Genomic DNA, 27,460 nt, shown 5'->3' with positions numbered 1-27,460 from the left:
GTTGTAAGAATGTTGATATTTGAAAAACTCTTGTCTGTTAATCACGCATGCGCATAGTCCCTTTCCTTTTTTTTAACTTTTGTTTTATTTTGTTCTTTTTACGGGTAGGAACTTTACTGCCAACTGAGTAAATGACCAATATAAGGGATATCCATAAACATGTGCTTATGTCTGCGCACTCAGAGTATCATACTGTCTGTTGGCAAGAAACCTAGTATGTCCCTTCCAAAATCAACTCCAGCTAAATAACATCTTACAAATAAGAATGCCAATCAGTTAAATGACGATCAGATAAAATGTTGTGTACTTTTCCTGTCAGCTGGGAAACCCTCTCAGGGATCTGGCAGCTTTGGAGGTGTTCTGGGCAGCAGGACCACACAGAAGGAAGCTAACAGGCAATTCTCTTATATAGAGAACCAGGTTTGTTTAATTGTTCAGATTTTTCCTCTCCTTTAATTTTATTTAATTCATTTCCTCCTCTCGTTCTCTTATTGTATGTTGTAATAGCACGGTAAATACTCATTTTGCATCCAAAGTCTTTGTAATCTAGAGGGCTTGGAATAGATGTATACAGGGTGGTTGGCAACAGTGTGTCTTGCTCGTGAGGAGCCATGCATTCTGTGTGAATAAGAAAGGTCAGTGTCTGGCTGTGGAAGACAGAATGTGTTCTTCGTGCTGAGCTATCAGTCAGGCAGTGAAGGAGCAGAAATAGAGGGAAAAGTACACGATTAAGACTTGCTTCTCACGTAGTTATGAATATCTCTTTGTTTATACTGAACACCTTACATAGCAACTGAATGTGTTATAGTCAGCATAGGTCTTAATGAGTTTAAGCAGACTTCAGCCAAATGTATATATTGAAAAACTGCTCACCCAATTTTGTATCGGAATAAAGTTATTGAATTTGTGGCAGTCTGCTCAGTTTTTTGTGTAAATTTTGCAGACTTTTCCCTGAAAATGGTTTTCCTTCAAAATACTTTGGTTCTTCCTTTTCTCCCTGCATAACACAGATTTCATGGTGTATCTACCGGTTTTAATTTACTGTGTTATCTCTGTGAATACACTTGTATTACCGCCCTGAGGGAGAATATTTTTGACGTTGTCCCAAAACAAACTTTACATGTTCCTTAAAGGCAATCTCACAATAAAAACTCTAAGGCTGTGTATACAGTGTTAAGATTAGACATGTTTAGTTTTCAAGTCACAATTGACCAGCATTCCTTAGTCAACCAGCTATTAGCTCTTTCCATTGCATTACATGTGGCACCTGCTTGGCCCAGGGCTGTCAGGGCACTGTTCTAATTGCGTGGTTTTTAATACGGCTGCTGTTGGGTTTTTTTGTTTGTTTGTTTTTTAATACCGCTCAGGATTGATCTGGGGATAGTTAGGAATCATGCCTTGGATTTTGTAATGTCAAAGCACATAAAGGAGATTTTAAGAACTAAAGTTAACTGACCTACCGTTGGAAAGTCAGAAGGGAAATTGGTTGCTGCAGTAGAGTTTCATGTTTATGACTTGCATTGATATCGTCAAAATTTTACCAGTGTCTAATTAGTGTTAAACTCTTTTAATCTTTTGCAAGTAGCATTTTTCTGCTTTTGGATGCTACACTGTAGCAAGTAAAGCAGTGGTGTAAATGCTAGATTAGACTAAAGATGGTAATATTTACCACTATTTTGGTTGTTTCCCACTCCGCTTTGGTTTTGCAGACTCCTCCCAAAAGAGTGACTGTGGAAAGTAAGGAGGAAAATACATTTCGCAAGGTGCTGGGTACCCCAGCCAGAGCATCTGTTAAGAATTCTGCTGGAACTGGAACACCTAGCAACAGGGTGAATGTTTCAGCATCTCCTGCGTCATCAGTCCCTCACAGAACAAGCTTGTTGGAGAATCGGTAGGAGTGTTATCCTCTTGTTATGATATGGTTAAAATTTAGCTCTTTATACAGCTGCAGGCGGAACTCAGTACCCCTAGAAGTAAGAAGGGAATGTGTTTCTTCCTCTGGTTTTACTGTTGCTTTTAACAGGATGTTAATACGTGCTTTTCTAGCCTCTGGCTGGTACTGGCACTAGAGCTTTATCAACAACTTAGAGTTGGGCAGAGCAAATTCTTCTCCTTATGCTGTTTTATGAAAGTAGAGATTGTGGAAGATAAGTGCAAAATGCACAGAAAGCATTGAGGAGTTCTGGGCAGTTGGAAGAGGATCACTTAGTAGCCTTTCTGAAAGAATGACCACTTCAAAAATTTTCTGTCATCAGTGAAAAGAGGAAAAGAACACAACTTCCTGGTTCAGAAATGAGTGAAGATTATCCCAAAGAGAATGATTCTTCAACGTAAGTAACCGTTGTTTCTAGTTTTAAACTCCTTGTTTGTTTGTAAAGATAACTTTTTCTGAAAAGAACGCTTGAGTATTTGCTATCCCAGCAACATGGTACAGGCCAATAGTCAACTTCTGAACACACAGGGTGCTTGAAATGGGGTTTGCATTCAGGATTAATGAGGGAAATACAACCTGCTCTAGCAGTTGTTTTACAGGAACTAGCACATGCAAATTTTGTGTCATCTTTCTTTTCTCAGTGTAGTCAGGATTGTCATAGATGCTATATATGTATAGCAATTGGTACCTTCTTTATTGAACTCTGACCCTTTACAAAACGAAATTCATAAAGGGAAATTGCCATTTGGAGAATAAGCTCGCTGTGTTTGAAATCACATTTAACCAGAAGTAAGAAAGCCTCTTTTAAATCAATTGGTTAAACTTATCTGCGAGTAAAGTTTAACAGTTCCATAGTCAAGTATTGAAGGTGATGGAAGAGAAATGCTTTAAAACAAGTTGTAAATATCAAGCAGGAATATCCTGTATCTTCTATAACTGCACTGACTTCCACTTTTGTTTATCTGTAGGAATAATAAAGCCTTGAGTGATCCAGCATGGAAGTACCTGAACAGCAGCAGAGAAAAACAGTTGAATCTGAAGCAGGCAGAGGAAAATAGGACATCAGGTAAAAAAAAATTAAAAAAAGTAAAGCCAAATGATATCTGGCTTTGACCACTACAATTTTACCCATTTGATATTAGTTTAGAAGTTGCTGCAGAGGTGGTTTTCCTAATCTGCTTTCCCTGTGCCACTAACTTTCTTGCTTCCCACAGAGCTATATATGAGATGCAAACAGCTTGCCTTTGTTTTCAAAGCCTAGCCTGCTCTAGTGTGACCCTGACCTTTATACTTAGGCGCCAATGCCAGCCCATGTGCCGCCTTCTTTGAAAATCCAACAAGCAGGTTCAAACTTTGCTCCGAGCTGCCCTTCCCCTTGGGAGGTGATTCCTGTAAACACCTAAGGATTTCCTTTTTGCTTGCTTTCTTGTTTATTTTTAAAGGTCTCCTTTGCTGTTAATGCCCAAATGATTTGTAGGCTGGTTTTTGTGCTGAAAGTGTGTACTGCTTGCTTTTACTTCCCTATCTCTTCCCCAGAACTTAAGAGGGGGGACTCTTTGGGGCCAGGACTTTTTGTTCTGTTTGTAACAAAGTTCTGTTGAATACTGGTGTGTGACATGGTTTTGACAGGCAATATAAAAGTATTGACGCTATGTACATAAGCTGGTAAGCAGCACCATTCTTCAGTTTTACTAGTAAATACGGAACCTCTTTTCCCATAAAGGAGAATGCATTCCAGATCTGTTTTTATGGGGAATGTTGCTGAATGCATTCTTTTTTTTAGTGCAGCTCTGATGCACAAACATGTTGCTGGAGGAGCCAGTAACGTGAATGTTTATCTCTGAACGAAAATCTAGTTTGCTCTTTAGAGTCAAAATTAGAATCTGTGAGCGTATACCTGCAAGTTCACATAACAGTATTGCAAACTCCCTTCATATATCTGCATTTTTGAAAGTTGCGTGGCTCAAACCACTTCAAGCTGGGATAGACGCAAACGTTTCTTCATTATCCAAACTGAATTATGCTGTGATTCACCACAATAGGTGTTTTTTTGATGCTTGAGAGCATCTTTTTATATATGGCACCATCTGAGGCATTAAGAGTCTCAGGATTTGACACAGTGATATCAGAACAATGAAGCAATCGTATTTTGCCCCAGGCATATAGTAATTTACTGTGGAATCTGGAGTGGGAAGAGAAATTGTTTTCGCTTCTGCATATTTACCTTGAATTTTGAGAACACTATTGGAAATCATTAGTGAGTTTTCTGTTATGTGTATCTGGTATATTTGAACAAAAGGTGGATATTTATTATCTTTCAGGTAGTTAAGATGATTCAATCACTTTTTAATGTTTCGTATCACAGTTTGGGTTTGGTGGAGATTATGCTATTAAATTCAGTTAAAACTCCAGCATGTCTTTACTTACGTATGATTAATATTCACATTAGTACTTCTCAGTATGTGTGTTAGTTCTTTCCCAACCAATTCTGGAAAACAATATTTGAGGGTTTTTAAACCTTTTGACTCGATACTTTTAAACAAGTTGTATATTGAATAAATAGCTGAGTTACCTTGAACAAAATGACCTGCCCCTCTCTCTGTTTTTCAAGGTATTTTACCACTGCAGTCATCATCCTTTTATGGTAGTCGGTCCTCATCAAAAGAGTACTCCACTGGCAGTTCCACCGTGGACAGGTAGGACTGATTTCACTGGCATGAACTGCAAATGACAGTTCTTTCCCAGGAATTAGGATCTTTGGTTTCTTGTGTGTTTATCTTATGGTATATAGCTTATATGCATAAAATGTGTATATATATTATCTCTTTTCCCCCAGAGTATAATCTAGGTATTCAAGGTGGCTACAGTTGCTCTAGTTAAATCTACAAACTCCAGTTATTGCTTGCAATAGATAGACTTTCTAAAATCACCATGATTTTAGTCTATAATATCTATAGTTATAATATCTATAGTCTATAATATCTATAATAGTCATTGTGAATGAGCGATCCAGATGATATCTGAACTCCAGGTGGTTCAAATTCCGTATAAACTCTGGAACTTTAGAATGAATCCTTGCTTCATTTTTCCAAAGTAGATAAATGGCTTGAAATTATATTTTGATAACAGTATTTTAGTAATACTGAATCCTGCTGAGGTTGGGATTCTTCTGTGTTAGACACTGTGCAGTCAAACCGTTGGTCTCTGCCCTAGATAGATGAGATATAAGAACAAGGAAGAAAAGAAGCATTGTCTGTGCTTTACACATGAGGGACTGAGGTCTAGAGCGATTAGGTTACAAGAACAAGAGACTGAAAATGAAGACTCTGGTCCAGATGTGAATTTTAAGCATATCTTAGGAGTGGTGATCTCATGCTACACAGTCATTCGTCCTCTCATCATATAGTGGGGGGAATTGTTAAATAATTTAAAGACAAAAGACTTGGTTACACTGCGTGCGCACCTGTGGATGTAAGGAAATTTAACCAAAGTATTTAAGTGCTCTGGAAAGAATTTCTCTGTCTCACCTCTTCCACATTATGACACATGCCAGTTACCTTGTGGCTTTACCAGTCCTTGTCTCCTACAGTGGTACAATTCCAGGGTCATAGACTACAGCTATTTAAGAGCATTAGAAATCTTACACTTCTTATCCTTTTATGTTTTTAGGTCTACTGTATCCAGCCAGACACCTTCAGCTAAAAGAAGCCTGGGATTTCTTTCTCAGCCTGCCCCTCTTTCTGTTAAAAAAATGAGATCTAATCAAGATTACACAGGGTGGAACAAACCCCGAGTGCCCCTTTCCACCCATCCTCAGCAACAATTACAAGGGTGATTTTAATTTTCTTTATCTAGCATGCATACTTTGATCACCAGAACATGCACATTCTTGTTATAATTATTGAATGAAAAAAAAAATCCTGAAATTATTGAACACTGAGGCAGGGAACACTTTTTCTAGTTTGGAAAATATGTATTCTTACATTTACTTCCTGTGAATTTTAGAGATATAATAATTTCAGGTAATTCATGTTCCTTTCCTATACTTTCTTGATTGATTCCTCTACCTTGTGTATATACACACATTTTTTTAAAACTTTGATGGTAAGAACTCACGGATGCCTTCCTGATAAATGCCGCCTTCTGTGAGTTTTCAGCTTAGCCTGAAAGGCAGGAGGACAACTCCGATCAGAAACTTTGTGGGGAGTGGCTGGGGTGAATGTCCTGTATGTTAGTAGTGTTGTGTTTAACGCTGGCATGTTTACACATTGACATACGTACCACATTCAATCTTCTGTTTTTCAGATTTTCAAACTTGGGAAACACCTGCTATATGAATGCCATTCTACAGTCCTTATTTTCAATTCAGTCTTTTGCTAATGATTTGCTCAAGCAGGGTATCCCATGGAAAAAAATTCCACTCAATGCGCTTATCAGGTAAAACTCATTTTCTGTGAAGGATATTTTCTCTTTCATTACTGAGAAACTAGTCTTGTAATACTGAAGCACCTTTGTGGAGAGTGATTTGCATGTGTAGATAATAAATCCTAGAGCTCTCTGTATTTTGGAGTTTTACTTTAGAAATAGGAAGTAGGCTCTTAAAAATTGCAATGCTGAGTTGCAGGCAGTCTTTTATATCTTCTACTGTATTTCTAGTGGCAGAGTGAAACGCTTCAGAAGAACATACAAGAAACTTCAAAATAAACAGATGCAGAATAACTTCTTTTTAAAACATTACCAGCTTGGGTTTAAGCTGGTCACAAACTTCACCTGATACGTGAGGGCTAATGCCTTTTTGGAAAATACTTTGTCTGGTAACTGTGGAGAGTGTTCGAGTTCTGCATACTTAATCTTTTTCTAAATTCAGCTGAACTCTTAGTTCAGACAAACCTCATGTCAAGAAACTCCAAAGGTTTCTGTAACATGTAAAACTCTTTTTTCTCTTTGAAATTTTTAATTCCTGTGCCATTTGGATTCCATTGTATGTCTGTCAGAAAGAGGGACAGCTGTTTGCTCAATGTACTGCGCTCTCTGCCATTTGGGATTTTTATTACATATGCTCTTTGTTTATTTTCTCTCACTAAACAAGATTCAGGATTATCAGAACCATTTCTGTTTCCATTTTAGTGCTTTATATCTTTTGGGGTCATTTCTATTTTTGCTGTGCCTTCTTGAACTCTTCCTACCCTACTCGGGATCAGAGGCCGTTCCACATGCCTCTTGAAATGTCCTTTCCCTAATTTTTGTAGAAAGACCTCTGAAGCTTGTGCCCCACACACCTAATGGTAAACTGTGGGTAGAGCTTATGCCGTTTACCTCTGATGGAGGGCTGCGTGCAATCCTGTGCCCAAGTACAGCAAGTCAGAGTTGGTGCTCAGTAGCATCTGCTTTGGCTTCTGTTGGTTTGGGTATGGGCACTTGATGTAACATGATGAATATTTTTCTGGTTGAAAAGGGATTGCCTGTCAACTGCTTTGTGGTAAAAAAGGCATGTTTCCTAAGATGATTCACTGAGCAGTTGCAGAGGGTTAGGAGTGCACACACTGTAGCTCAGCAGAATGGCAGAAACTTGTTGAGCGGCAGTGAACTGATCAGTCTTTGGGTAATTGAGTATTAGTTGTTGGTTTGGTGTAGGAGGGGATTGCACAGGTCTCTTCTGTCTTTTTTGTCTGTGTGTTGTGGAACTTGACATCTTCCCATCACCTTCCCATGTATGTGCTATGACCAAAACTGTTGTACTTGGAGTATATTGGGTGTGTATTTCCTGTGAAATTGTAAAGCAGCTGTAAAAGATAACTAAATCACAATAACTGAGAGGCACAGGTGAAGTCAATTTCAACAGTGTTTTAACAAAGTTACCGGTAACACTATATGTAGCTTGAGCCAAACAACTCCTCATATTACAGCTTTTTCTACTCTGTTGTAATGTTTTACTGACAAAAGAAGTAAGGCTTGAAACTGAGTGGAAATTTAAAAATAAAAAAATAAATAGAAACCAATCTGGCCATGCAAGTAGAATCTAATGATTTTGTGTTGCTAATTTTGGTGCCATGTGATTTCATATCTCCTGTCAGTACAAATGTTTTCACATCGAGGGCTTTTTATTCTCATTGTAAAAGACACAGCAGAAATAAGTTTACAGAACTTTATGAGGCTATTCGCTTTACCTTAAAAGATTGTGGAATTTTTGTGTTCATTTGAATCCTGTTCCAATGATGGCCTCAAATGGGATTTCAAAATACTTGAAATGGAAAAGGTTAATTATATATGAGATATTTTCATACAGAATCCATAAACCACTTATCACAGGAGAAAAGCTTTTAGAGACTCTTAAAATGAGGTATTGTGAGTTTTATTTTGTTTCTCTAAAGTCCTGGAAAGCCAATCAGTGTTTCATTGCATTGACTTCTGCAGACGTTTTGCCCATCTGCTTGCTAAAAAGGATGTCTGCAGCCCTGAGGTTAAGAAAGAGCTGCTCAAGAAGGTGAAAAGTGCCATTTCAGCTACTGCAGAAAGATTTTCTGGGTACATGCAGAATGTAAGTATCATATTGTATAGAAACAATTATGTGTAATTTGTTCAGTGTTTGGACTGCATTGAATCCTGTCAAGCTTCAGCTCTATTTGACAGTGATTTGAGCTTTTGGTTGAATGACAACAATTGCCTGCTGTTTGTTAAAGCAGAACTGCTTTAGTAGTGCTGAATGCGATGGACTAAAACATAATTTCCCCAGCCTGTGTGTGTTTGAGAGAAAGATACTGAATAAAGTTGTACAAAATCACTTTGATGAGTTTACCCCCTTTCTAGGATGCACATGAGTTCTTGAGCCAGTGTCTGGATCAGCTGAAGGAAGACATGGAAAAATTAAACAAAACTTGGAAGAGTGAGCCAGTCCCTAATGAGGATAACTCACCTGGACGGGCTTCTGATGACCTCTCAGCCACCAAAGTTTACACGTGTCCGGTTATCAGTAACTTAGAGTTTGAGGTTCAGCATTCTATCATTTGCAAAATGTAAGTATGCTTGAGAGCTTTTCTCACACTTACTTTAAAAGACTGGGAAGTGTTTCCATCTTACGTGACTTCATCTGAAGGCTAGAACTGGAACTAAGAGCTATGCTTTTTCCAAAGCTAGATATTTAGGAAATATCCTGTGGTCTAGAAATGCTGTAAACCGCACACCCTGCTGTCTGCTGCTACAAGTCGTCTTTAAACAGTCTCGTACCATCTAGTTCTTTATTACTTACACAGTGTAAAGCCTCTGTGATTTGCTTTTTGTGTACCGGTTATATGAGAATAGAGAGAAAACAGGGTTTCAGCCAAGTAATGTTTCCTCTTATAAAACAACAAAAAAAAACCAAAACCCACAAAACAACAACAACAAACCCACAAAAAAAAAAAAAAACAAAAAAAAAAAAAACAAAAAAAAAAAACACCAAAACAAACAAAAAAAACCAAAAAAAAACCCAAGGGAAGCCATGTTTTTAATTTGTTCTTTCTAAGGACTTCCAGGGAATGGCATTTTCTTCTGTCTCTCTAGGTTATTGCGGAAAAGATGTAACCCAATATGTCTGGACATTAATTGTGTATGACCTGTGCAGCAGATTCCCATACAGGATACTTGCATTCCACAGAGCTTTCATGAGCACACATATTTGGGAGAATTACTTTGCGTGTACTGCATTAGTTCCCTAAAATAATAAAAAGTAAATTGCATGCAGGTAATAATTATTGAAGACAAATGACTGTAGGGTCCTCCCTGCCCCCTCCTCTCCCCCCACCCCAAAAAAAAAAGCAGAAGAAAATTGAGAATATTTTTTTTTTTTAGAGGGACTCTTCTATTTTTTTTCTAAAACCAGTTTGAAAGTATTTCTATGCTTTTCTTTCTTCTGGGCTGGACTCACTTCCCCTAAGAGTGCTGAATTAAGAAGGTGTGTTCAGCTACATAGCAGTCACTTTAACTTCTTGTATACCTGATCACTTGCCTCTCCAAAGCAGTCTGTTTTTTTTGTTCTTACCGTTGCATAAACATTTCTTTCAACTTCTAAAGCATCAAAGCGAAATCCCAAAATTCACCTTTTTCATAAGCATCAAGCAGTTTCATTTGGGTAAGTAAAAATAGATTGAGGTATATATTTACTGGGAAGTTAGTTACTTTAGCCTAAAAAATATAAGTTGTCATTAATTAATAAAATATATGTTTCATCAGAGTTACATAAGCATGTTTCTTTTTAGGTGTGGTGAAACAATCACCAAACGAGAACAGTTTAATGACCTCTCCATTGACCTTCCTCGAAGAAAGAAATTGCTTCCTTCTCGATCAATCCAGGATTCCCTTGACCTCTTCTTTCGGGTAAATAGTTTTTGGGGTTGTTTTTATTCACTGTGAAGTATGTGTAGGTTATGTACAGTATGGAAATTTTGATTGTATAGCTAATTATTAGTTTCTGTGGCAGTGATTGCAGGCACGTGAAATAATTAACTTTGCACTTTTTTGAGGTTTGTACATTAACAGTATACAGGAATTTTTGTTCTAAAACGATGTGCAGAATTTAACTGATCCTTACAATACTGCTGTGAAATAGGTAAACTTCCCCATTTTGTGGTGGGAGAGCAGTGGCGTAAACAAATACAAAGGAGAGAAGGGAGGCTGTCAGATTGAGATAATCACACAGGAATTGCTGCTTCCTCTCCTGGGCTAGGATGCTTCCAACAGCTTATGTGCTGGCCTAAATTAGCATGGAGGAAAAAGGTCATGCAGATATAATAATTAAAAAAATAGTTGTAATATGTGGATGCTCATCTTGCAAGTAGAGCTTCAAGGTGAGGTTTATGAAGGCTAAAAATGAGCCTTACGTCTGTGAATTAGTGTTGTATTTTGTCATATGTTGGGACAGACCTTTGTTTTTTCTCCATTTACAGATAGTGTTTTCAATAAATAGAATAATTCACGGACTTAACTCTTCTAAAAGCTGATGGAGGTCTTAGGATTAAAAAAAACATTATAGTGGCGTCATTTGGCCTCACTTAAAGAAAAGGGCTGTAGAAATGTTTGATGGCTAAGTCACATAATTTCAGCACAGTGGTGCTTCCCCTTTTGCTGTCTGTTCAAAACTCTACTCTGGTGCAGCATATCCTTGAAAAGTTCAGATGAGGATAGCTTTTCAGGAACAAAGTTGACATTTTGAACAAGAGAGAGAAAACTTCATGGCAAATTACGTTCCACCAAAGGTTATTGGGAAAAAAAGAGCTGTCTATAAGAGAGAAAACTGTAAGCCTTGCAGGATTGTCCCCTCTCTTTGGAAGTTAATTTGTCTGAACTGTGACTAATTCACTGGTCTGCAACAGACTTGCAGTAAAAATTCCAGCTGTTTTAGTGGGTATGTTGCTGAATTGTAAGCTCTGTTACCTGTCCTCTTAGCGGATGCCCTCTTGTAAGGTCATATTGAAGGTTATTACAATTTTAAGTGTAACTGGTGTTTTGAAGAGCTTCTGTAACAGCCAAAAGTGATGTGCCTTCTGTTGAGATCTGTTTGCCCTGTCTCTTGTTCCACTAGTCATTTTTCTGTTCCCTCAAACAGGCAGAGGAGATCGAGTATTCTTGTGAGAAGTGCAATGGGAAGTCTGCTGTTGTCACACACAAGTTCAACAGGCTTCCCAGGTAAATGTTGACATCTGTTCCTCTCTTTCTGGAAGCACGTGTTACAGAAGTGCAAGCAGAAGTCCCTCGAAGAGTAAAGCTGGGAAAGGGCAGCATGTGTGGTGGGCAGTGTGTGAGGAAGATGCACGTGCAGCCAGTAGTCTTCACGCTGTTCTTCAGTTTCCCACGAAAGAACCTCTCTTGAGCACCCTCTGCAACCCTTCTTTCTTCCTCCCTGTTGCTATACAAGGAGGCCTGAGTTTTCCCCTTCCCCTTTTCGGGGGGTTTCTGGGATGTAAGGGAAGCGGAAACAGTAAATGTATTCTGTAATGTTAATATTTTGTGCTCAGCTGACATGATGGGCAGGACTGAGTTGGAGGCATTAGTGCCAGAAGGTATATAGAGTGTTCTGCTTTGATCAATTAATTCTTCCCATGCTGATACCTGTTTTCTGTCTCAGTAAGCCTGGCACTTTGAGGAAGAAGGCGGACACTGTGGGGGTTAATGGCATGCTCAATAGATTCTGACCTCGTGGCTGGGTTTAGATCATTATTTAGAGTGGAAGTGCTTGGAGATAGGGATCACTTTCTCTTGGTATGTAAAGCTAAAAGAGTCTGTTGGATGACTTTATCCGGCCTATGTCCTTGTCCCAGGTATGCTCATACTGAACCCAGTAACTTGGTAGTTAGCTTGCGTTTTGCTTAAATAGTGTATTTATGCTAGCACTGCAAAAGCCTTGTCAAAGGTTTTGAATATTAGCCCAACATTGGTGAGGATACAGCTGCATGATCAAAACAGGCAGTACAAAGTGCAGCATAAGGGATAAGATTCAGTGTAAGGAGGCCTTTTCAGGCTCTTTATGCCGTTGTGATCAAAAGCTCTTTCGAAGAGAAAGTGTTGTGACAGAGAAACCGAGTACACGTCTTGCACTGGGCACAGTTCCTCCGCAGATTTGGGTACCTGTGTGATCCCTCCATCACAATCTTGAATATCTGGGAGTAATATACTAGTATTCTGGCCTATAATGGTAATATTTTGATTGTTTCCTGCCTCTCACTGTATCGTAGAAATAATGAGTTTGGTAAGAGCTGCTTGCTTCTGCTTGAGTGAAGATCAAGGTGATACAGATCAAAGCAGGAAGGCTCTTGAGTCAGCAGAGTCTGCACTCTGCGCCTTGCACAAAGTTGAGTGATGGACAGGAGAGTAATTACCTGTCTCTTGCCAGATAAGAGATGGATTGTGTTTCCCTACCACCCCAAAGTAATAATCTGGTTTACAGTCAGGGGAATGCGTTTTGTAAACAGGGCTACTTGGATTTTGAATAGGTTTTCTCTGATTTCTGTCCTGAGATTAACATTTGTCCTTCTCTTACATCTCTCAGGGTCCTGATTCTTCATCTGAAACGATACAGCTTCAATGTAGCATTGTCTCTCAATCATAAAGTCGGGCAGCAGGTGGTTATTCCAAGATACTTAACCCTGCTCTCACACTGCACGGAAAGCACTCGGCTGCCGCTGACGCTGGGATGGAGCGTCCATTCTGCAATGTAAGCGTACAACTTGTGATTTGATCCGTGCCGTGTCAAGCATATGTGCCACAAGGGAGGCAGTTGTTAGATCTCCTCCAGAAGATGCCTGGGCAAGGAAACGTTAAAATTATGCAGCTTCAGATGTGCGCTGCTAGTTTGTAGTGATGCCGCCATGAGAACACGCAGGGGAAGGAAGCATGATAGAAACGGTAGGAAGAGTTGGTGGGGCATTATCTAGGGAATATTTGGTAAAATAATATTCTTCACTGTCCTTGAAAATAACTTTCTATCCTTTTTAAGAGAGCTTCTGTTAGTAATTTCTAAAATTTATGCCTCTTGGTCCAAAACAATCTGGATTACTTTTTCCCTTCGCAGCATGCTTAATATTATGCTCAGGAGCTAAACATAACATCCTACCTTTTTCTGCTAATTTCCACTTAACCCCTCCTGTGCTGTCATTCATTTTTCATTGTCTTTCCTGTGCCACTGTAGTATCTGAGCACTTCACATGCTGAAAATACTCTCTCCTTTTCCCCGTGACAGTTATTTCTGTACAGCAGCTTGTCCTGAGACACAGAGATTAAATGTGCCAGTTGTCACATAGGAAGTCTGTGGCAGAATAAGGAACAGGAAACCCTCAGGTCTCTTACGGTCCCTGCCTAGTGACATAACCATGGTAGTCGTAGTGAGTTAGGACACATCTGGTGTGTATGTTTAGCAGTGTGGCATGTGTTCTTGTGCTGAATGTTCAGTGACATTTGAGATTTACATGGATGTTTTACAAGAGTTTGCTTTAACAATAGATATCTTAAACACAACAAACAACTTAAGCTAACCAGAGCAGAAATACTTGAAAATATGTTTGAAAGAGCTTTCCAATGGCTTTTTTTGGTCATTGAAACCATTCTGATTGACCAGAGAGTGGAAGGGTAAGTAGGCTGGAGGGACGCAGCCCTGGTTTGAGGGGGAAGATTAGGAAAGATTTCTGCGTTGGCAGCCATCTGGTGGATAGATGTGTAGTGATAGTGGTGGACTTTGAGGAGCCCATGAAAGGATTAAATGGAGCAGGAAGTTTGTTTAGAAGAATCTAGGTAAGGGAGGAGAAACGGAGATGTGGGACATGCCAGAAAACCGGCTGATCCAGACAGCAGCAGGAGACTGTGGTTTGGGAGCAGGAACTCAAGTGTTGGTGGGAATAAAAAATAAAGGAATGAGTTGTCTTGACATGGGAGCCCAAAGCCTTTAATTTGTGAGCTTGTCCCTAAGGGTGCATCACTAAGAAGTGAATCAAGTTTAAAGAATTATATATGATTTTGAACAACTGTTGTATATTTATAGCATGATGGAGTTATTACTCTAAATCTAAGCAATTAGCAAGTACATGATGGTATTCTACTTGTTTCTTTGGTCATGGATTTGCATGCATAGCAGACAAGTAAACACTTATTTTTTTAAAGACTGTAACTGCTGCAATAAATACTTTGCTTTTTTAATAGTTCCCGTCCGTTGAAAGCCTCCCAAATGGTGAATTCCTGTACTATAAGCACTTCCACACCTTGTAGGTGAGTTATAGCTCTGGAATGCCCATGGCCTGGGGTTTCATGGGATAATTTTTAAGGCTTTTTAAAGCTTTCTAATTATTCTTCTTTAATTTTTCCGCTTTTTCTACTTATTTTCTTTACTTTCCACTTTTTTATATTTTTTCTATTGTAGTAAATTATTTCAGCTACTGTCTTTTTTCATAGCTGAGTGTTACATGCTAGCTGAAATTAATATCAATGGTACCATTTGCCTAATTGACATGGTCACCTTAGCATTTCTTTAGAGAACCTCTGGGGACTTGTAAGTAAGCAAAGATGATTTTTTTTTTTTTGTTGTTTTTCGGACAGAAGGCCGAGCATCAGAATGTGAACTGGATTTAGTTTGTACAGATTATTTGTCAGTGCCAGCTATCTTAAAGTAGCTTGCATTTGTAGTTGCAAGTTGCAGGCTTGAAGTAGGTATGTCAGTTAACCTAGTAAAATATACCTTTTCTGAAAACTCTGCCTGCTATGATAATTTAATTTCAGTGTCAATTGTTTCAGTTTGTTCCCCAAATTGTACCGGCCTGCAATGTGAAAGTTGGGTGTAACGCTTCTTTAGTAGTTACTTCAAAACAGATTTGTATAATGCTATAAAGTTTTTATAACCGCGTTTTTAATTTACAGAAAATACACTTTCAAGTCAAAGAGCTCTGCAGCACTCTATGTAGATTCTGACAGTGATGATGAGCCGTTGAAGCGCTCTGTTGCTCATAGCCAAAGGTTGTGTAACATACAGAGTAGAGATCAGCAACAACTGCAAGAAGAGCCAGAAAAGGTAAGGGGAAAAACCACAGACTTTCATGTACGTAGATCCTATATGTGCTTATGTCTGGCCTGTGCTTTTCTTAGCATAGACTATGGGTAAAATTGATGTAAGATAATATTTTTTTCTCCTAATTAGCACTGCAATGCTGGAAGGGAGTGCTTTGCGAATTGGCTTCTCTGTACAGTTGTCTTGGGTTCCCACTGGGAACAGAGGTAATTGCGTTGCAACTGCACTTGAGTTTTCAGGTTATGGATACCAGCTGCTTAGCAGTTCTATCAGTCCTTTGGGTAACTTTCACCAGTAACATTTCCAGGCTGAAGTATAATGGGCTGTCAATAATAAAATTATGCAGTAAAGTCCTTGATTAAATTAGATCCAGTACAAGTTGGGCTAGGCAAAATATTTGGTTGGGAGAACATCTTGCACATCCAGTCTGTGTCCCCTTTCAAGTGTGGCTTTTTAAAGGCTTTTAGAAACTGAAGTTATCAGTCTTTGGAGGTGGGCACATAGAAATGTGTAGAGATCGAGCTCATTGATATAAAGGCACTGTTAACTTCAAATTGCTTTTGAGCATTTCATTGTGACTAACATTAGTGTTGCGAAGATTTTTTTTTTTTTTTTTTTTCCCTCAACCAGGACAGTGTATTAGCAGGTAGGGGAGTTATCTGGAGAAGAATGATGACTCAGAAGGGAAAGCAAGAAGCTTAGAGGATTATCTTGCAGTACCACTTTCTTCTGTTAGGGTATTGCAGGCCTAGTGCTTAGGAGAAGTGTCCTGCATCTCAGCTTCTCTAAAGTTTTTGACAATGTTCATGGGGTTATTTCAATCAAGCGTAGACTTGTGGTCTTGATTATGGCATGAAAGGACAAGGGTAAGCCTGGCTGAATAACAGTAGGTAGATGTTAGTAGATCTAACAGTAGATTAGAACAGTAGATCTAACAGGAGGTAGATGTCTAGTTTCTGATCTGATGGGAAGATCAAACCAAGGGAGGATCCTCATCCACTCAGTATTTAATAAATGATAAAACAGATAATGAGTATTAAATTTTCAGAAGACCCAGAGCTGGGAAGGGCTGCAAGTATGTTGAAGCTCAGAACTACAGTTAAGAATGATGTTGACAAATCTGAGAAGTTACCTAAAAATAGGAGGGGTTGTTCAGTAGGAACAGGCTAAACGTGCTAATCTTAGCAGGACTAACGACTGTAAATGCAGGGAGGGGTGCGAACAGCTGGGAAAGCAGTGGGCCTTCGGAAAGCCAAAATGTGACAGTCAATAACAAGGTCAGGCTGGTTGAAAACACAAGTGTATAGACAGAGGCACAGCCCGCAGTTTGCATGAAGTAATCCTTCCTTTTTTTTCCTCAGCATTGAGGTTTAGCTAGAGTTCTGCATCCAGCTTTGGGCTCTGAACTCCAGAAGAGTTATAGATTAATTGGAGAGGGGCCAGAGGAGAGAAGCATGAATGGTCAGAGGTCTAGAAAGGAAGAATTTGGGGGGAAAGAGCAGGCAAGTGAACTTTGGCCGTTAGTTTAAGGAGAAACCTAAACAGGGCTTGTGTCTTCGAGGAAGGGAAAGAAATGAATGGAAACACTTGTGTTGTTTTCCATGCTCATGGTGGATAGAACAAAAATTAATAGACTAAATTGCAGACATTAATTTTTAGATTAAATATTAGGGAAAGCTTCCTGATGCTCAGGATGTGTAGGAATCGAATGGATTCCTTTGGGAGAAAGTAGAAAAACCCTTTGCTGAAGCCCTCAGGGACAGGGTAGGCAACTGCTGTCCTGCATGGCGCATCTATAGCTGGCTGCGGGTGGGGGAAGGAAACTAGCTTGTCTTTGAAGTCCCTCATAGAAAAAGTATTCCAAACTGTTCTAAATGATTCTTCCTTGAGTTTTGTTTGTGAGGAAGTGTAGGGAGTCTCTATCGCACAAGCCCTGTGAGTGCAGAAATTGTGGGAATAAAGCCTGTTAATTTGAATAGCAAATTAATTATAGGCTTTCCAGCCTGTTGTGGGAAAAAGACAGTGGTGGTGATGATTCCACATAAGTAACTTTATTCTTTGTGGCCATGCACATTGGCCACTCCTCAACCACAGGCCTGACCAGCCGTCTGTCGTCATTAACCAGATCCTCTGTCCTTCTCTGTGTTGTCCTGGGAGGACCCGCTCCTGGTTCTTGCAAGTGCCATTGCTGCTGCACCGTTTCCCTTGGAATGCCGCTCATAGCAGCTGTGGATGGGGTTGCATTAAGGGCTTGGCAGTCACTTCGTATGGCCAGTATATTCCCTGTGGGGCACTGCTTGCAAAACAGTCCTGCCGCGCGGGAGAGCAGCTGGAACAGCGGGTGTATACAGCATGGGGTTGTAGAGGCAAAAAGTGCTAAAGTGGGCAGAACTGCCATTTCTGCGATTGCTGCCTCTGCAGATGAAGTAGGATTTGAAGTACTTCTTAAAAATACTTATTTAAAGCAGGCTGTCCTAGAGGCTAAGCTTCTTAAAATCTATGCAAATAATTTCTAATAGAAAAGTTGTATTCAAATAATGCACAGATGCTGCCAAGTCTTTAAAGTCCAGCCACTGAATTAGTGGTAGTTGTTGGCAAAGTGCCTGGAACTAGAGTTTGCTGAAGAGCTAAACCAGTTTTGACATTAGTAGCCTACAGGTGCAGAGAAAGAAATCAGAACGCTTAAAAAGCAGGTACTCGGCTTTCCTTATTCAGTGCATGAATAGATGTGAGGAGAGAGGTTTAAATTTGTCAGTTCTAATTCTTGGAGGGCATGATGTCTAGAAATAACCGATTTAGCTGGCTAATTCATTTGCTAATCTTGTTTGATAAGCCAGTTTTAATACAAAATGTTTGCTATATAAAACTAGTCTTGATTATCAAAAGCTTGTTGTATTTACGTAAAAAGTGGCAGTAAAAATGTATCCTTGTTTATTTTAACGAAGTTCTGAGACCTATCTAAATGCAGTTTGCAGTAAGATCTGGGCAAGTAGATTCTAATAGAAACTATTTTCCCCCCATTTTTAACATAATATAGTAAAAAAAAAAAAAGTAAACATTTGGTAAGTAGTGTATTTATGTATACATGGAGATTAATCTCCTGATTAACAGTTAATATCAAAATGATTGAAATTACTCCATTAGTTGCAAGTCAGTATGGTTTAGGAGTTGATGAGCATCAGTTTTAGGAAAATAACTAAAAAAGGAAACATTCAGACTGACTGAAGTGTTTTTCCTTTCTTCCAATTTAAAGTCATTCTGTTCTCTTTTGGAAAGAATAATCCCCCCTTTCCTTCGTTAACTGTTTCATTACTTGGTTTGCAGACTCACGTGTAAGATTTTGTATGGCAAGTCTGCAGCACTAAACCTAATTTTAATTGCTCTTTGGACTAGCCTGATTTCAGTTCCTATCCTTCCATCCCTGTATTGAGGTGCAGTTACTCTCATGCTGCTGTTTCACCTTGCTCTGTTAATAAGCTTGCAGTTTTGCGATTTGTAACTCAGTATTTTAGCAGTGATTTGCCAGAGGCTTGAGGATTCGTCAGAACCTAAAGGTGGAACACGTGTGTTGAAGGAAGGAGCGGAGAAGAGTTACCTTGTTAATGTTAATCCACAGGGCCTGTAAAAACTGGTTGTAGTTTATATTTAAATGTTATTCCTTGGAGTGAATGTAGCTACAAAGGTTGTGTCTCCATTGAGTCCCATATAACTATCTGTTTAATGTTGACAGAGCCAAGCTCCCGCTCCCTGGGGTTAATAAAATAAATGAAAAAAATCCCCACAGAAATGTAAAGCTGATGTTATGTACCTGTTTATTCAAGCACTTAATCATAACTCCATTCATCTCCAGGGTTCAAAAAGAAGTAAAATGGAAGGCGATAAACCTGAGCTGGGTAATACTGGTTTTGATGGGATGAGCGAAGATGAGCTACTAGCAGCTGTCTTAGAGATTAGCAAAAGGGAAGCTTCTCTGTCTTTGAGCCATGATGAAGATAAGCCCACAAGCAGCCCAGACACTGGTTTTGGAGATGATGAAATTCAGGAATTGCCGGAAAACCTGGAATGTATGGAGATGGAGAAACCCAAAGCAGCATTAGACTCAGGTAAGGCAAAGTAACCATCTTAATTGGACTATAGTGAGCTAAAGCGGGTTACTGACAGCAGCAAGTTAGTAATGTATGGTGGCAGAATCTGGGTGCAAACGCACTGCTGAAACTGCCTGCCTTCCCCAGAGCTTTCTTACAGTTTCCCTGTGTATAAAGCATTTAATTCATTGAACTGTGAAAATGTATTTTCTTGTATGTCTGTCACCTCTCTGATAAAGGTAAGGTCATCTTCAGAGTTAATTTCCATTTTTTTCTCTCTGGATTAACACATGCTTCCACTGGTTCCCATACCAGATGATTCAATTTACTAAGATTTTGCAGTGTCTGGAACTTAATCTTCCATAATCGGAACAGGTTTTCATTTCTGTAGCTGTTGCAGCCTAGGCAGCGCAGTAGCAGTGTTCATATCGCTGGAGTGCAAGAATGATGCAAAACTAGAATGCTTCCATAAACACAGTTGTTTTGTCACTAGTTGCTAATTAATTTAGCTCTATCTCTGTAAGTTTTTCTAATACTTTGTGTGAGAGTAGACCCTTGAGCATAAGAGACTCCGCATGTGAATTATGGTCTCTGACCCAAAGCCACAGTTAAGTACAAGAAGGAGCCTGTTTGATCTCAGTGTGGGGAAAACTGAGTCTTCCTTTAGTTCGCTAAAGAAAATTTAAGTGTTTATCACTTGTTGTGTGCTATATGCTTTCAGTCAAATTCTTAATTCTACTAGGCCTGGAAAAACAGGCCAACAATATGCTCTCCTCCTCTAAGAGCCAGGAGGTTAAATACTAGCAACGCCCCCACCCCCCTTACCAAAAATCACGCTTATTTCAATAGACAGCTCTTGACAGCTTTCATGTTGAAGACAGCGTAGAAGAAAACTAAGTGTGTGGTCAGCCTTGTTTGTGCCCTCCTTTATATACACTGGTGTTGCTTATGGCTGTGTGAAAGAGAGTTGTGAGAGTGTGGCCACGTAAATGTATCTCTCTCCAGGTTTTCTTTGGAAAGTATAATGTCATTATTTGAAGGCTCTATTGTGACACTTCAGCAAAAAGCATGTGTTTAGTAAAAGTTTCTGTATTTGACTGTGTATGACCAAGAAAACCCAAGTACTAGTCAAAGCATGGATTTTGGCATTCTGATGAGATACGTATTTGTGTATGTTGAATTACCAGTTATGGTAGCTGAATGTAACATGGCACGAGTTCACAATCCTATGTTCTATTTAAAGGAAACTTAATTGCAAAACTGTATCAGACAAGATGCTTCTAAACATGATGGATTTAACTTGGTCCATTTCTTGTTACCGCTAGTAATAATATTTTTTTTGTAAACACTGAATAGTTTGTGGTGCTTTCAAAAAAGGCTAATTTAGATAAGACAGAAGATGTCTTTTTTGATACATGATCCTCAGATAACAGTTGTGTGAATCAATTGAGTATTTCTTCTTACATTGGAAGTTTTCAAAGGTCATGTAATAAATTCTGTTTTGTTTTTCATCTTAAGAGGATTAGACTGGTGGATTATATGGCTGGTTCTGGTGATCTTGTGTTTAACAGGTCACAGATACTGAGACTGCCTTGTATAATCCTTGCTAATAACTAATAAGCAGATGTCTAAGTCTGCATAGGGCAAAACTATAAAGTTTCACATGTTGTTGCACGATAGCTGTTGGAGCAGGTCCCGACTCTTTTTCAGCTGCAAGTAAATGGGAGAATCATTGTCCTGCAACTGCAGGAGATGTATGCAGTGGTTGAATGAATGCTCGTTCCGGAAGTTCTGTAAAATACTTCTGCCATGGTATTCACTTTAAAGGTGAACTGAAGAGTTATAATCTTCTTGCACTTTTAAAGCTGTAGATAGTGTTCACAAGATAGAGGCTCTTCACCTGAAGCAAAAAACTAACAAATTTAAACAGCGCCTGAGATTTGTGCTTCGCTCCATCTTACATATGATTTGACTTTAATTGTGGCTTCGTCTGTAGTACTCTGAGGTATAATCTGCAATGCAAATTTTTATAATCCATGGTTGCTTCTAGAGAAATTCAAGTGTCAGCTTCGTGGATGCAGAAACCTAGTGGTGTGTGGCATCTTCCTTTAGTTAATGTTGCTGTTTCTGAGTGAACATAAAAGGCTAAGAAGAGAACGAGTTCAGGGATTAATCAAATGGTTCATCTTACACCAGTTAAAATAAGTATAAGGCTGTGCTTTGGAATTTTTTTCCATTCAACTCTTGTGTGGTTTTTCATGGCTGGTGAGGCTCTCCCTGTCAATAGATGTCACTGTGCTGCAAGGATTGTGGTAATTTAAAGATGATTTAGCTGGTAACAAACAGAAGACCCAGAAAAGCATGACTGTACTTTCTGATTCCTCAGGTCCTGCCAATTTCACCGAGATAACTAAAGATTTTGATGAGAATAAGGAAAATAAAACTCCGGAAGGCTCCCAGGGGGAGGTTGACTGGCTGCAGCAGTACGATATGGAGAGAGAGAGGGAAGAACAAGAACTTCAGCAGGCACTGGCTCAAAGCCTTCAAGAGCAAGTAAGAAATAAAGCTTGCTTCCTTGAATTGTCTTCCCCAACACTGGAAACCTCATGGCTAGAGGAAAAACTTGTGTTTGGGCAATAACTGCAAAGGGATTCTGCTGGTTTTTGAGAGAACCAGATGAAAAAAGGCTTGCGTTTCTTCTAGCTCTGGTGTCAGTAGAGTGATGGCACTGGATACGTCTGGGCACATTTTGTATGTGCTTCGGAAACCATATATCACATCACAGACCTGCAGATTTCTCAAAGCTTTCTGTGCACACTTATGCATTGGCTTGTAACATTATGTAAAACGATGATAAAATGAACTAAACTCTTACTGTCTGTCACCAAGAACCAAGCCCGCCTTTAGCTTCTGTCACCAAGAACCAAGCCCACCTTTAGCTTCCCTGGCAGTTCCTTCTTGCAGCGTGTCACGTCAAGACTCAAAGTGACAGAGGCAGGTTTCAAAGCAAAAGCTAAGATCAGCCATGCCAGGGCAGGTTAAAGATCTGTCTATCCCAGTGTCTTGCTTCTGGTACTAGCAAGTAGGAGATGCTTACTGAAGAATATAGAAAACGAGCATTTACGGGATCCTTCCCTGTTAGTAAGTTGGAAAAAAGATGACAAATAATTTAATTGAAAACAAGTCCTCTAAATTAGACTTGGAAAGAATTGGGATATCAGATTGTGTGCTGACCATCCGTGTTGCACTTGAATTTCAAGACCTGTAACTGATTTCTGCAAGTTTAACTGAGCCACTGAGAGTGAAGCAAGTGCTTAGCCAGGTCTTTCTTTAAATAGGTGCCCTTGTCTCCTCTCTATTAATACTAAAGCTGTCGTGGTTTTCCTTATGAGAGCTGATGTTTCCATGGCTCTTGGATTTTTCTCTCCCATTACTCATTATGAGGTGCTGCTTGGTATGTTCCGTGCCAGATGTAGCTTTGATTCAGCGATGCCGAGTAGTTTAACAAAGATTCCCAAATGCTTTAGAAATAGTAAGATAAAAGGCCTCATGCTAATAATGTAAAACTGCCCTTTGAGTGTTGTTCTGCTACAGTTCTGAAGTGAAAATCTGCTCTTCTAATGATTCATGCATGGAAATGCAGTAGCTGTGGTTATCTTGATTTGAAATACGGAGTTAGGGTTCTGTGTTCAGGTGCACCGAAAGCATTCAAGCCCTGAATTAAGAAGCCAGCTCATTAAATATTATTGACTGGCTTGCTGTAGCTCTGAGCTTTCAAGAGTGGGGGGAGGAACAGGGGCATGATATTATCCAAAGATTAGACGGGTTTGTTGACTTGAGGTTTCTTTGCTACTTGTTCATGGTAATATTTTTAATACCTGGTTGTTTAGTGGTGTCTTTTTTTGCATTCTGCCTTTGTGAAGTACACCTGTTACGTAGAACCACTGGCTCTACTTCCAAAGGCCTTAAAAATAATAAAATCTGACAGGATTTAACGACTCTGTCCTGAGCTGGCTTTGGGCAGAAGTAGTCTAAATTTTGCCGAAGTGTGAGGAGCTTTGTGTGTAAGTGACAGCTTTCCTTAGCGAAGGGTTACAAATTCATTCAGATGCTTTTCAAATTAATGATCTAGAGAGAGCCTTCGGTGTTACTAGAGACTCGCTCTGCTGCATACCAAATTTCAGGAGCTTTGAGGAGCCTTAATGAAGGTTTGTCCCAGGTTCTGTTGCACGGGAACGTTGGACTCTCGCTGGTTGCAAACATTCCTTCACACAGAACCTTTAATTTACAATGTCAGGTTTGTTGTAGAAACCAGAGCAGGACAGTTTCAATGGAAAAAGAGCACCACAAGAATTTTAAACAGTGAAGTGTCTCAATGAGCTAAGTTTTGTTCTCTTCCCATCAGGAGGCACGAGAACAAAAAGAGGATGATGACCTTAAACGAGCCACGGAATTGAGTCTACAAGGTGAAACTTACTTAACTTCTTCCAGAACGTTGCTTTTGAGGGAAAATAGATCTGTATGTATGAGTGCAGCTCCCAGATGTCTGTAAGACAGCTGGGATTTCATGCTCTTTTGCTGCGTGCTTTGTTGTGTTTGGCTTTGCGCAGGTCAGCTTTTCTTGCTCGTGGTTGTGAAAGCAAATGCCAGGAAAAACTTAATAGGAAAAATGACTTATTTCAGTCTCTTGAGTTTTTAATATCATTTTTATATATAAGCAAATATATAATTATATATGTAGTATTATATTTATAGGATATTAAATGCATTATGTATAATTATTATATTATATATAGGAAAATGGATGTTGAAATTTTGCATTCCCAGCAAAAGCCGACACGCTGGTAATGGCTGTAGTCAGAGCATAAGGGTTATTTCTTACTTCCACCAATATTTTAGCGCTGATTAATGAATGCACTGGCCTTGCCCAGAAAAATGAGTAAGTGCTCTACCTGTCTGATACAGGATGGGAGGGAGACAGACCTCACTGCAAGCTATAGCTGTTGGAGGTGAAAAAAGAAACCCAAAGTACACTGTCCGTCTTTCCCAAATGCAGCCAGTGCGATGAGCCTCGGGCATTGTTTAACATTTGTGTGAGCCTGGCATGTGAGTGATTTCATACAACCTGGCAGAGCAAAGCATAACCGAGAGAAAATTCCTGCTCCAAAGGAGAGGGAAGGGTAACGAAGTATTGTGTTAAGGTACTTGTAGTTGCTCAGACACCTTTAAAGGCCCTCAGATATTACTGGATGAGCCTGTGTCTGCTTCTGAAGAGATGTCGAATGCCACTTAGACATCCCTGAGCCTGAGTTGTCCCCTGATGAGCTCTGCCAGTGCCCAGTCCCTCTTAGATCTTCCCTGATTCATGGCCGGGAAGAGTTCATCACTGAAGTCTTTACTCCTCCTTGATTTGCAGTGGCTTTACTTAAACATGAGCATTACCTTGTGCTCCTCAACTTGCTACTGTGTCATTTGTAAAGCATCAGCCAGCAGTTGTTCAAGGAGGTGCTAATAATCCTGAACGTATAGCTGGTAGTATTTGTCTTAGAAAGGTTCCCAGTGGTGCTGCAATCAAAGAGCCACTAGTCATCTGAGGACCATTGGTGAAGTGGCATTAGTGGCATTTAGCAATACCCATGGCAAGTGCTTCATGCAGAGACCTACCTAAATGGCTGCATTTCTTTGCTGTAGTCTTACAACAGTAAGAATTCGGGCTTACAACAGCCCGAATAAAGTGTGGAAACCAGCAGTAAAATATTCTCAGTTAAAGGGATTCATCTATAAATTTCCCAAGAAGATTATACTAATCCAGCGTCTGATGATTTAACAGGGCAAGCCGTTTGAGAATGTCTTTGACAAAACGTCTCCATCATAACTGGTGTGATAGTCTCTGTAAGAAAACAAAACAAAAAAATATCCTGAGCAGTGTCCTGTTAATCTTAACTTCTCATCCACCCACGACTTCATAGCTTTAATTTAGCTGGTGAAAGCGTAGCTACTTCTCATGATGAGAACTGTACAAAATCTTAAATGAGTCGGGTAGCTGCAGAATCCCAGGAAGTTTGGAACAGCGTGTACAGGGAGCAGTGGTGCCTTCCGGCTCTTTACAGAAAGCTGCCTGCGTTTCGCTCAGCCAAGCAAACTGGAAGTTCCTGCGGTGAGCGGCCTTCTTACCATTGAAAACAATGAAAAGATGCCTGCTGCCAGCAGTAGCATTTTGATGCCAGTTTTAATTGAAAAATGCACTTTGTTAATGCAACTTACAGTTAAAACTGTAATTCATAGCTTCTCGTTGCAGGAACTTACAGTTCGCTGGCCAGGCTGGCTGTGCTTCTTCTAATGTCGGTTCTGGCTGCAGACCACCAGCGCTCTGAAGCGAACTGGGTGTTTAAATGCTCTTTTATCACCCAGCTGTCATTGCCATAGTGTCCTTTTGTAAATGTATCAGAGAGATGATGCTAAAATTAATTCTCTAATCCAAGATACTTTTCTTAACTATTGCTCTGACAAGTTGGGGAAGGGAGGCAGAGTTTTTATTTGGGAATTCCAACATCTCCTGCTTTCCTTGGAAAGGAAGCTTGAAACGTTAGCATTTTATTGTGCTTGTTTATGTGGGTAGATACACCTCAACCTGTTTTGAATTCCTGCGTGTGCCACGGCTTCTCACACGTTGTTTCCATGTATCTAGAGTTCAACAGCTCCCTACTGGACAGCGTTGGCTCTGATGAAGACTCTGGGAACGAGGATGTTCTTGACATGGAGTATTCAGAAGCTGAAGCAGAAGAGCTAAAAAGAAATGCGGAGGTGTGATCTATGATTTCAAAAGCCAGCTGAGAAGTATACCCCTTCTTTACCATCAGTTTAGTGTTGGAGGTAGTTTTGCAGAGTGTTTGTGGAGTCTGGAAAGATCTTTTATGTTCAAAAGTGAAAAGATAGAAAATTTCTATCTTTGAGAGTCTGTCCTATTGTGAAATTTTTACTTACAGAGAGAGAGGACTTCAGCCAGCGTGGTGTTTTAGTTGCAGTGCCATGGGCTTCTAGATCCTGCACCAGCACAACTGAGAAGTTGTAGCAAGACCTTATTCCCATTAGGTGAAATGTAACTGTAACCTAGTCTGCGCTGCCAGCTGCTAGCACACTCAGAGTCCACGCAGCAGGGTTGTGAAAGTTGCCTGCTTGCCTCAGTGGAAGGAATACTGTGTAGAGTGGAAAAAGTTAAATAATTGGAGTATCTTTGAGCAGTTTTTATTTTCTTACAGTTCTTTGCCAATTTCCTTACCATTAAACCAAGAGTTAGATTTTAAGAGTATTGTCAGTGAATCATATCAATAAGATTTCCTGGTCAGAGAGGATTGAAAAATAATTGTCAAAAACCAGTCATCGTTGTTTAGTTTTATTGTCAGTGAACAGAGAGAGTATGTTTCCTGCATGCAAAGAAGGCATTGTCTGCTGACATTACAGGTGCAGGACAAGAGAATCTGGGCTGCGTATCTGGTATTAGCTGTTAAATCTGTGTACCACTATCAAGGGTATTTCTTTGATATTGCAGAAGTAAGCTTGGTGTGCCCTTTTTGCTTTTCTATGTTTATTTGGTGGATTAATTCTGACATCAGTGGAAGTCACTCAGGAAATGGTTGTTTAGAAAACTTCTCAGTGTAGTGCTCGTGTCAGCAGCTGTTCTGAGGTCAGAGCGGCTCCTTTGCATTTTCACTGGCTGGCTGCAAGATTAAATAGGATGGGAGGCTTTTTCCCACTTCTGGAAGGATTCTCTGTTTGGTCTGAACCAGGGTGTCTGTTTCTGTAACCCTTGATTGGGTTGCAACTTGGAATATAGTAGCCAAAGCTGTTATCTTGGGTATAAATCACCTTGTCTGTAAACTATGTGGGACAAAAGTGAACGCCTAAAAGCTTTAATTGGGA

The 27,460-nt window shown here is 39.7% G+C and overlaps 1 protein-coding gene across 2 annotated transcripts in view; it reads left to right on the top strand.

Annotated features, from left to right (window-relative positions):
* The window catches only part of USP37 (ubiquitin specific peptidase 37), a 36,098-nt gene that overhangs the window by 4,912 nt on the left and 3,726 nt on the right, over positions 1–27,460 (top strand). Inside the window, exons 4-21 of one of the 2 annotated variants that reach the window (XR_010072018.1) lie at positions 320–420; positions 1,710–1,891; positions 2,256–2,330; positions 2,902–2,999; positions 4,545–4,629; positions 5,603–5,764; positions 6,239–6,370; positions 8,348–8,471; positions 8,741–8,946; positions 10,168–10,285; positions 11,514–11,593; positions 12,954–13,118; positions 14,597–14,662; positions 15,308–15,458; positions 19,306–19,558; positions 21,927–22,093; positions 23,946–24,006; positions 26,229–26,413. Coding sequence is in view for 1 of the 2 variants with exons in the window: in XM_063341612.1 (XP_063197682.1) it covers positions 320–420; positions 1,710–1,891; positions 2,256–2,330; positions 2,902–2,999; positions 4,545–4,629; positions 5,603–5,764; positions 6,239–6,370; positions 8,348–8,471; positions 8,741–8,946; positions 10,168–10,285; positions 11,514–11,593; positions 12,954–13,118; positions 14,597–14,662; positions 15,308–15,458; positions 19,306–19,558; positions 21,927–22,093; positions 23,946–24,006; positions 26,229–26,344 (2,342 nt within the window). In the remaining variant the exon portion in view is untranslated. The remainder of the gene's footprint in view (positions 1–319; positions 421–1,709; positions 1,892–2,255; positions 2,331–2,901; positions 3,000–4,544; positions 4,630–5,602; positions 5,765–6,238; positions 6,371–8,347; positions 8,472–8,740; positions 8,947–10,167; positions 10,286–11,513; positions 11,594–12,953; positions 13,119–14,596; positions 14,663–15,307; positions 15,459–19,305; positions 19,559–21,926; positions 22,094–23,945; positions 24,007–26,228; positions 26,414–27,460) is intronic. The other variant, XM_063341612.1, reaches the window with a different exon arrangement.

The sequence above is a fragment of the Chroicocephalus ridibundus genome, chromosome 7, assembly GCF_963924245.1.
Source record: "Chroicocephalus ridibundus chromosome 7, bChrRid1.1, whole genome shotgun sequence".
Classification (NCBI taxonomy): Eukaryota; Metazoa; Chordata; class Aves; order Charadriiformes; family Laridae; genus Chroicocephalus; species Chroicocephalus ridibundus.
This window is presented reverse-complemented; position numbering and strand designations above follow the sequence as displayed.